We start from the raw sequence: 11,461 nt of genomic DNA, 5'->3' as shown, positions 1-11,461 counted from the left end.
GGGGGGGGGGGGCAGGATCAGAAAAGGTTCACAAACCAGGACTCAATCTCAGGATGCCCAGAGCGCAACGGCATTGTATGTCGATGCGCTGCCCACAAGGCTATCGGTGCCGACATTAGTTTAGAATTCTGAACTGCTAAGTTTTTTTTTTCCATTTAGCAGATGATTTTTAGAAATGAGGGAAAATTGTGATTAGTTGTAAGTGCATATGGATAAAAGTGCTTGAACAGTGAAAGCCTGGTAACCATATAGATTCCTCTGAAGTGTTCATGGTCATAGACTACCTTCCTGAGAGCCAGCAGTATTCGAGGCTCCAGGACCTTGAGCCACACTGGGGTACCCCAGGGAACTGTCCTGGGCCCCTTTATTTTCATTCTATATTCAATGGATTTCCAGTATCCACCCCAGATGCATTGATGGTGGATTTCTTGAGCATCAGGAGATTAGTCATTATGCAGGGAGAACACGTGATCCAAACAGAAGACTGCAGTGGACAGACAACACAACGGAAGTGTTGGAGAAAGGTCAGCGCAGACTCCTTTTCTTGAGGGATTTCATTGTGTTTCTGAAGGTTAGAACAGAACTGAATGTTTTTATCTGCACACAATCAGGTCTGCTGGAGTTTGTTTCCACAACTTTCATTACATCTGAGAAGAAAAATTGCATTCTGCTCTTGTCCAAGACCATGAATGAGTCTATACTACAGCTGTGAAAATACGGCTTCAAGGGCCACTTGGAAAGGAATGTTTTGTTAGAATTTTATGTTATTTCAAATATTATGTCATTTATGTAATACTGAATGCCATCTTTCTTTATACTATATTAATATATATATATATATATATACACACAAACACGCAATTTTTATGTTTTTGAAGAAAGTTTCTGTAGTATTGTGAAATATCATTAAAAAGTAAAATAACTTTCTGATTATTATCATTCTTCTATCATCTATTTTTCTGATTTCTTTTTTTGCAGCTAATGTGTTTTTTATGCATTGCCAAATGGAGAATTCAATAGGGGGGAGGGGGGGGGGTTGGCTCAGACTAATTGAAATCGAAAAGACCAACATAAGGCGAAACACAAGGATAAACACCAGAGAAGAGAATGAAAGAAATAAATAAACAGTTTGTGAGTATTCAGTTTTGGTCAGTTTATTCTGTGTCAGGCTGTTGTAATGAGCTTAGGAACGACTTTGACTCCTTTCCAAACACTTGCCCAGTAGATGATCATTTATCTTCTGTCCTCTTAACTACTCGCACATGACTGTCCCATCCCTGTCCCATTCCCAGCGGTCTTCTCTTGGCTCTCACTTGTCTTTGTGGTTCTATCTTCCATCGTTTTAGCCGTCAAGTACAGCCGTGTTTTGCTAGCTGATTAGTCGAGTTTAATTGCTTATTTGGTACCTCATTTGTGTCGTAATGTTCTTTTGTTCTGAGAGCACAGCTGCTCAAATAAATCAAATCAAATGTTCAATCAAATCATGGTAAATGCTTTATATAAGCTCAACCACAGTGCCCTGGATGGAGCCGCTGTGGGGCGCAGTCTTTCCGCCTGCACACATACTGCATACAGTATGCTTGTTAATGTGTCCCTTCAGTAGCTTCCCGTTCATGATCCAGCTCAGTGAGCCAAGAAACCTGACATGTTTTTAACGTGCTTTGCTAATGGATGTAGCAAATCATTAAGACAGATTGATGGCCCAAAACACTAACCCGTTTTCCTTCCTGGGCCGAGGTGCCCTCTGGAGAAAGTCATTTCATTTGTATGTATTTATTTTGCAGATGCTTTTTATTAGGGGTGTAACAATCTATCGATATGGATCAATACATTGATCAAAGGCCTAACGATACGACGTTTCGGTGCCATGCGCAAAATATTGATATCTGTAGGATAAATAGGCACCTTATTTTGGCACTGTCCACATTTTGACGCAATGTCCGTCTTTGCATTGCATTCATTCTCATTCAAACTCACGTGTCAGGACTCAATAATAAGACTGCCTGAATGCACAAGGCGAGCGTAAAAGAAGCTCGGGATAGTTGCCAGAATTGTCGAGCGATGTGAGAAGTTTTCCCACGCAGACAGCCGCATCTCAAACAGCGCGCCAATACTGAAATGAGTTCTCTTCCGCTTTTTTTGTGCTTGGAAGAACAAATACAGACAAAATTACATAGAAATGCACATCTTGTGTATCAGTATATTGCATCCGTGCTTTCGAGTGTAGGCCTATTTTTTTGTTGTTTTTGTTGTGAATGTGCCAATTGAGGTACAGGATGTGGAAATTTCAGATACAAATGTTCATGTTACATATTTTGGTTGCATTTGTGAGTTAATAAAAATGTAGAGGGGTGTTTAAAATAGGTACATAATATCGATCGATATACAAATCGAATCGTATCATCATCTTATCGTAGATTTTTTTGAGGTATTGGCAAATATCGTATCAATGGGTATGAGAATCAATATCATATTGTATCGTGACTAACCATCTGATTTACACCACTACTTTTTATTCACTGCATCAAAGCGATTTATATATGATACAAGACTGTCTGGGTGATTAATTAATGTAAAAATACACAAGACAGTTGTCTAATATATATGTACACTACCATTTAAAACTTTGGGGTCAGTAAGATTTTTTATGTTTTTAAACGGAAGTCTCTTATGCTCACAAAAGCTGCAATTATTATTATTTTTTATTAGAAATACAGCACATTTATGTTTGTATTGTGAAATTACACATTTTGTGAAATTTTATTACACTTTGAAATAGCTATAATAATTTCTATTTGAATATCTTTAAAAATGTAATTTATTCCTGTGATCAAAGTTGAATTTTCAGCATTATTACTCCAGTCTTCAGTGTCACATGATCCTTCGGAAATCACATTATTCTCATTTTCATGATCATGTTTAGTCTCTTGGCCATACTTTTATAAGAGTCAGTTTGGTGCAATGCTGTGTGTCCCATAGACATCCATTCTACAGTTTAATAATACTCTAAACACAGTTTTAATTGTAACACAGTTCTTTTAGCACAACCCATCCAAGCTAACATGTCCCCAGTTGTGCCTTTATTTTTCTGTTGGCCCTCTTTCTGTCTATCACTCTGCTTCCACAAATGATTCTCTTCCGCTCTGTCATTCCCTCTCGGTGACTGATGTGTCAAATCTTAACCAGACAGGGTTTGGGCATAAAGACAGCCAATCGATAAAGACCTGAATCAGCAGCTAATCTGCTCCGTGTCTTTCACAGAAGCAAATAAGAAACTATATTTGTACATTTCCTTTAAATAAATGCGAATGATGCTTGAATGTACATCACTGCCACAATTTGATTGGTTTACCAAGTGGTCTCTTTGAATTTCAATACTTAAAGAGGGTGGCTCGTTCAAAACTAGTAATGGTTTTGCTTGCTTTAGCAAACATCGCTAAATATGTTTGTGGTGATAAGGACGGCGTGCACAGAAACCCTGCTGCACCGTCAGGTCTCTTCGCTCGCTGCAGCTCGGCTTTGATTGGCTGGCTGTTAGCGCTGCCAGCTCGTTTGTTGTTTGATTCAGAGCGGTAGGACATCTATCAGCTATCTGTGCCTGTCCAAGAATGAAACAGCCGGGGAGGCAGTCTTCCCTTTGTTAGCAGAATGGCTAAAGTTGTGTAAATGGATGAGTGATGTGGGGTACTTGCAGTGTAATTGGCCACTAGAGAGCAAGATCTGTATTCTCAGCAGAGCGCAAGTCTTGAGTCAAATTCATCGGTAGGTCAAAACAGGGAGATTGTTGTGCTGAATCATGATGCCTTTAGCTCAGCGAATGCCCGCATAACATTTTACATGAACAAACGCTAGCTTGTGGGTAGGCAGAACTGCGTGTAAGTGATCAATTATGTAGTTGAGTTAGCCAAGATCGTATTGTTTATTGAGAGAGCAAAGAATAATGAATCTGCTTGAAGCAAGAGGCAGCATGGGAAATACCTTTGGGAGCAAACACAGTTCAATCACTCACTCAAGAACACACGCTGGCCTGTTCACATCAAGAATAAAATGAAAAAGCAACAAATTGAAAAGAAAAAAGCATTCTGCTTATTCACATGCTTCAGTGCAATAGTCAACCCGACTACAGTGATTATAATGATAATGATAGTGGGATATGGGACATCTGGTTTAATGACAATCACAGGGGTGTGCTACTATAGTAATTATAATTACAGCTGTTGTACTCATGATGCTAGTTAAGTATAGTGTAAATATGTTTTAAATAATGCAAATATCAACAGATCTGTATCTAGAATATAAGTCCTTTGACCCAAAAGCTGATATGTTATTTGCCATAGGGATTTTTTATTTTTTTTTTTGGCCGGACAAAGAAAAAGAAAAACGGTTAAAAATTTAAAATGTGAATGAAATCAAGCTGTTGCATGGTTTATTATGATTAAAATATGAAAATTAAAATGATAGGTAATATTAATTTGTATTACCATCGAAATATCAATGCAAAAGTTGGTCACATTTTATATTAGGTGGCCTTAACTACTATGTACTTGCATCAAAAAAGTACAATGTACTCACTGAGGTCATATTGTATTGTAAAACACGTTTGCTGCTATTGAGGTGGGATACGGGTAAGGTTAGGGACAGGTTTGGTGGTATGGGTAGGTTTAAGGGTGGGTTAAGGTGTAAGGGATGGGTCAAAATTGTAATTATAAATGTAAGTACATAATCTAATTACAGATGTAATTACATATAGGTATTTTAAAAATATAAGTACAATGTAAAAACATGTATGTAAACAATAAGTGCATAGTGCCAAATTATTAATTTAAATGTAAGTACACAGTAGTTAAGGCCATCTAATATAAAGTGGGACCCAAAAGTCTAACACAACAGAAGTAACTTTAAGACCAGACATCTTTATGTTTGACATGAGCCAAATCTGCATGCGGAACTTTTTCGCCCTCACACGAAACTCCAGACTATATACAGATCTCTATTGAAATGATTAGATTTTGCTCAATGAAATTTTGCCTTGCAGCGGTACATGTGACTTACCTTAGCAAACCATCAGGTTTATGCTGATTCGAATCCCCTGGAGTGGTGCAAGTAGAACCAGTCACACTGGTGCCGTGACCCGGATCAGAGTGAGGTTTAGGGGGATGAGAGTATTGAGGCCTGCTATGAGCTCCCTGCATTAGAGCAACCCAGGCTCGTTGAAAATACTTACTTGTGGTGATATTTCTGCAACACCATTATTACATGCCTTATTGCACATTTTGTGAACATTTCAAAATATGTACCTGGTTCAGGTAGGTTCAGAATTCAAATGTCCAGAAAGTGTCGCTAAAAGCTTCATGCTCTATTGTGTTGGAAAACACACCCCCTACACCAAACCCAGCCCTAAACCTACCCGATAGTGTTAACGAATGCAAAAGTGATATAAAATTGCATCCGCTGATGCAGCTGTGCTGTTCTTTCTATAGGGTTTGGGCTTTTTTGTTGACCCGTAGTTTACAGGATTCGTACCAGAACTTTTCACCACACAAATGCAATGCCGTATGGTGTGAGCCACCGAGCAAACATACTGCATTAGAAAATGTATATATACTGTATATATATATATATATATATATGAAGCTGTACATGATGCTAATGTTCAAAAGTCTCTCGAAGAATGTTAAAATGGATTTGAAGTCATAATATTGTGAAAAGAAATGTGCGGAAAATTAGGCTTTCTTCATGGAAACTCTGGCACTGTAAATGATATTTGTGTGAAAAGGAGTAAAAATAGTACTGCCTTTAGTGTTAATTTCAACTGGAAACAGCAACGATTCGTATGTATAGGTACATTTTTGAGTTTTGAAGAAGGCATGTATTTGAAGAAGGCAAGTTTTGAGGTCGAGGCATGTATTTCCAATGAGCCTGGTTAATGTTAGAGGCTGCACCCTTGTTATCGTGTGCGTCTCCCATGCCGAGTGTTGGCAGTTTATCATGTCTTGTTCACATGAAAAAACTTTCTGTAAAACTGCAAATTGTAAAAACATTTTGTACCTACTGTGTTTTTTTCTCTTGCTGTCTTTTCTTCTTTTTTGTCTTACTTTTTCATCTCTTTCCTTGCAGATCGTGTTTGAAGCCACAATCTCATCGGAGCAGAAGGGTTACATCGGCCTGGACGATATAGTGCTGTTAAACTACCCTTGCTGTAAGTTCAGTCGCTCAACACACACAGAAACACACACTCACTGACCTTTTCCAGCCTAGAGGGGGGCGTATGACCAGGTCGGCCCACCCGGAACGAGGAACAAAGGTGGCCATTTCCTCCCGTCAGAGTCGTGGGGTGCTTACTTTTGATCTGAATAGCCATCATGGAAGACAATTATCCACTGACACTTTGCCTTCCATTTCCTTTGTTCTTGCTCCACGTCCACTCTCCCGGTCCCAGCGGTCGCCGTCTCAGATTTATTTATTTTCTGGGGGAAGAAGAAAGAAAAAGGGTCTTCTCTCTTTGGCTTTTGTGCTCCGTGTGCCACTACTTAATCTGTTGCTTCACTCAGGCGTGAATTAGAGCGAATCTCCTGTGTCCTTCACTGCGCTGTTATTTTTCTCTATTCTCACGCTTCCCGTGTCCTCACACACCTGCTGACCTGCACGCCATTAGCACTGCTGGAAGTGTGTGTTAGTGGACGACGCATGATTCTGCTCCAGCAGTTTGGATTGAGGTGTGGTGGGTTTTGCTGCCTGCTGACTTTTGGGAAATGCAGAGTGGTCATGCTGACAGGAATGCTGGAAAACAGAGACTGTAAGCGGATGGGGACCATGCTGTTGGATTGTGAGACTCAGTTTGTGGCCTGCTTTAATTTGATGGAGCCGACTGTAGGTTTCTGTTCGCATTTTAATTTTACACCCCACAGCAAGAACGTAATTGCAAATGCTCCAGAAACACAACTAATGGACACACAAAGGCGTTTGCAAGCCTAGTATTACATACTCGTTCATATATTTAAAGAGTTCGCTTGTTCTGCTTCAGTGCGGATACACACTTATGAGAAAAGAGGGATACATTGTGATTAGCACTCATTTGTGTTTAGAATGCACTATTAGTGTTACTGAGGGTTAATGATTTGAACAAGCTCTCTTGCTTTACAACATTTTGATGCATAACCGTCCTACAAGTCATCTTTTGAGATTCAATTTGCTTACATTTTCTGGTTTTGCCAGGATAAATCAACTTCTGTTTGACACCTGGACAGTTTAAAGCTCTCTGCTCAAAATGCTTTTACTGCATTTGAAAAAAAATATAAATAAATAGCCTGGGGTTCTGGAACGCACAAGAACCTTTAAAATTGATTTTCTTGCTGTACAATTTTTTTCCCTACACATTTGAAAAGCCTTCCTGGAATCTGTAATTGCAGTAAAACCATTGTCGTCTTACCAGACTTACATAATGTAGAGCAGTGATCAGCACCACGGACAGCTCCACTTACAGTCACTGCAGCTACTGCCATTAGAGTCACATCACAATACCCTCTAGAAGTCTTGGGGTCAGGAAGTTTTTTTTTTTATTTTGTATTATTCATTAAATTGATCAAAAGTGACATTGTTTTTTTTTTTTTTTATATCATTCAAATAAATTATGTTCTGTAAAATTGTCTATAAATCTATCAAAGAAAACGTGTCACTGTTTCCACAAAAAACAAAACAAAAAAAATTAAGCAGCACAGCCATTTTAATTGTGATAATAGTAAGAAATTATGCTTCTTGAGCAACAAGAACATTTCTGAAGGATCATGTGACAATGAAGTTATGAAGTAATGAATTCAGCCTTGCATCACAGGTATAAATTACATTTTAAAATATGTTTAAATAGAAAACAGTTATTTTGAATTGTAATAATATTTCACAATGTTACTGTTTTACTGTATCTTTGATCAGATAAAAACAGCCTTGGTGAGCATCTGAGACTTGTTTCAAAAATCTCATGACCCCAGACTTTTGAACTGCTGTGCGTTTGCCAGCAATTTGCTTGTTGGTACATACAAATATTTCCTCCTATTAATATGTAGACTCCATCAGATAAACACTTTAAAGATCTGTCTGTCTGTCTGTCTGTCTCAGTTTGTGTCTGACTTTGATTTGGTGATGCATTATTGAAATTATGCCAAAGCATCCCAGAGTGAAATCAAATCAATCAACTCTGAGGTTTATCTAGTAACAGTTTATGGATGGGAAAAATACCAATTTACTGATAACAGATGACTTTGCTCTTCTACAAGCTTTTTTTTTTTTTTTTAATTAATATTTAAAAACAGCCAGTTATACCTACTATTGCAATATTCTGGATTCTGTCATACACTTCTGTTAAACCTGTGCTGTTGGGGTATTTAGTACAGTAACAGAAAGATGATGCTCAGTTTGGCAAATTTGCACATTGCTGATGGAGACCAACTGTAATGGAAAAACTGCTGACAGGCTCTGAAAACCTCAAATAAATTGCAAACTGATCACTCTATATTCCCTTACATGGCATTATTTTGTTTGCTTGCTTGCAAGTAGTGTTCATGTTTACAACTGTTAAAACAACTAGTTAGATGTATTTATGCAGTTATGAATCTATTTGTTTATTTTATTTTATAATTTATCTATTTTTTACTTTAAACGAATGGCAACACTTTAGTATAGGGACCAATTCTCACTATTAACTAGTTGCTTATTAGCATACATATTACGTATTGGCTATTTATTAGTACTTATAAAGTGCATATTCTGCATGACCATATTCTACATTCCTAATCCTACCCAATACCTAAACTAACATCTACCTTACTAAATATGAATAAGCAGAAATTAGGAGTTTATTGAGGCAAAGTTTGTAGTTAATGGTTTGTTAATGGCAAGAATTGGACCTTCAAATAAAGCGTGACAGTACATTATGCGTAATTACTAGCAACTAACCTTAAACCAAGCCCTAACCTTATAGTAAATACATGTAGTTAATTAACATTACTCAGTATGTACTTGTGTAATTACCCGACCAAATATTTTCCTGATTGACTGCTAGTAGTTCATTTAATCCATTAGTGGACTAGTCACACTTTTGTAAGATTGACATCACATTACCGCTCTGTGCTTTCAGAGGGCTGTGGGACACGAGCAGGACAGAGACCATCTCTTGTCTCATATCTTCATGTCTTCTCTCGATCTTCCAAAGCAACTGACACTTGTTGTAATAGGTCAGAATGCGTGGGGGGGTTATCTTCCACATATGCAAGACATTAAGGCTTCATATTGCGCTGTGAGAGAAGGCGAAACTAAATTACCGGTGCATGTGAAATATGCTAGAGTATATGAATAAGCCTGATGTGCTTTATCAAATCTAACAAGCATGTAAAAAGGTATCTGTCCTAAATCGTTTATCTGCTTCACTGCAGTCGAAGATGTGAATACAGTCATTAAAAATGTGTGAAAGGAAGACACGTGGTCACACTTTGGTTTGGGGACCAGTTCTCACTATTAACTATGACTTTAGTAAACTCTTAATTACTGATTTTTAATAGTTAGTAAGGTAGTTGTTAAGTTTAGGTATGAGGAAGGATTAAGGGATCTAAAATATGGTCATGCAGAATAAGACATCAATATGTGCTTTATAACTACTAATAACCAGCCAATATGCAAGTAATATGCATGTTAATAAGCAAATAGTTATTATTAATATTCTTATAAATTGCAATTACTCTAAGCAAACATCACATTTGTGTGGCATGCGTTTCAGATCAATCACTTGTGAAGGTAGCTGCCCATGTAGACAGCACAGCAGCTCACTAGGTTTTGAAACGGATCTTCTTTCCCTCACTCTATAACTAGCTCAAACCTGCAGCACATGTCGTTCCCTCTGCTCCATCATATCTTGAAGTATAATCCGCATTACTGCTAATGAATAATAATGGAGGGTGTTTGTGAGAAAATAAACCCCATGGAGACATACAGCAAAAACTCTCCTCAAGCAACAAGCGTTTGTCATCTTGAATGGCAATGCAGTGAAGAGCCTGTCCTGGGGGTCAGGGCGAAAGACCGTCACCATGGAGACAGGGCTCCCGTAAGCACCGGATCAGGAGCGTGGTTTCACTGTGGTCCTCTGCAGATGGAGCTGCATTAAAGGCTGTGTGACTCTCTTACACAACACCAGACCACCCAGCCTTAGGCGTTCACACTTTGCTTCTCAATACTCGTGACATTTTGCCTCATGTGTTCCTACCAAACAAAACCTGTCAAATCCCAGAATTTTACTTGGTTAATAGCATTACGTAAGAAGACAACATGCTTAAAGAAATCAAAAAGTAACTTGTTCTTATTCTTGCTTAAGCCTAAATATTTATCATGATAAAATAATGTAAAAAAAAAAAAAAGTACAGAAAATTGCACAGAAAAGACTGTAGTAGACGCTCATGACTGTGTGTAAAGGTCAGTAAGTCTCCTACAAATATAAGATATTAGCAAGATTACTCCTGATTCTGAAATGTAATATGGAACATCCCCAAGAAAACATAATCGTCATGATTGAATAATGCATGTGTCATGATCACTGCCGGAAGGAACACGGAGCCATGGAATACACGAAATAGTCTTTATTACATCCAAGACAGGGGTAAATCCAACTCAGGAACAAGGAACGAGGAATGACACACGAACACAACTAAGTAGATCCGACAAAGAAACATGAGGCAGACTACACATTATATTCTAGACTTGACGAGGAATAGACAGGTGCGGGGAATCAACTAATAATCAAACTAAACGAGGACAGGACCAACAGCAGCGGAGCAGGTGGCGGAGGAGCCCGAGGCGGAGACGGAGAGCCAAAGAGCCAGGGCGACGGGGAGGATCCGGAGGTCCAAGGCGGAGCAGATGGCGCCGGCGACTGACGTGGAGGCATGGATCCGAAAGGCCGCGGTGGAGCCGGAGCGACAGAGGACTGAGGAGGATCCAAAGGGATGAAGGAGCCTGACAGAGCCGGAGGGATGAAGGGACAAGGCACAGCCGGAGGTGTGGAGTCCCGAGGCGCAGGATGGTCGACGCCAGACCAAGGCGACGAGGGAGCCCGGTGGAGCCAGTGGACTGCCGGGCCACGGCGGAGAGGAGGGAGCTAGGAGCCATGGTGGAGCCGACGGGTCCACGGGCCGAGGCGGAGTCCGGGGTTTAGAGGCTGGAGGTGGAGTCAAGGGAAACTCCAGCCACGGCGACGCTGGAGGATGGCAGTCCCGCGGAGCTCGCACCGTGCTGATGGTTGGCTGAGGGGGAGCAGAGGGGCTGCCAGATGACAGCGGAGGAGGAGGCATGAGCGGGTGGGAGGGCGGGCATTTGTGAGCCTCCAGGCATTCAGGGCTGAACTCCGGATCGGGAGCCCCCTCTGGGCTGAACACGGGAACAGTATGATGCTCTGGAGGAGCAGACACTTGAGGGCGCGTTC

General features: G+C 39.8%; 1 protein-coding gene across 1 annotated transcript in view; it reads left to right on the top strand.

Annotated features, from left to right (window-relative positions):
- The window catches only part of LOC107665183 (receptor-type tyrosine-protein phosphatase U-like), a 299,759-nt gene that overhangs the window by 142,036 nt on the left and 146,262 nt on the right, over positions 1 to 11,461 (top strand). Inside the window, exon 4 of the mRNA XM_016455965.1 lies at positions 6,118 to 6,199. Coding sequence (XP_016311451.1) covers positions 6,118 to 6,199 — 82 coding nt within the window. The remainder of the gene's footprint in view (positions 1 to 6,117; positions 6,200 to 11,461) is intronic.

The sequence above is a fragment of the Sinocyclocheilus anshuiensis genome, unplaced genomic scaffold (genome assembly GCF_001515605.1).
Source record: "Sinocyclocheilus anshuiensis isolate Anshui unplaced genomic scaffold, SAMN03320099.WGS_v1.1 scaffold699, whole genome shotgun sequence".
In the NCBI taxonomy this organism is placed as follows: domain Eukaryota; kingdom Metazoa; phylum Chordata; class Actinopteri; order Cypriniformes; family Cyprinidae; genus Sinocyclocheilus; species Sinocyclocheilus anshuiensis.
This window is presented reverse-complemented; position numbering and strand designations above follow the sequence as displayed.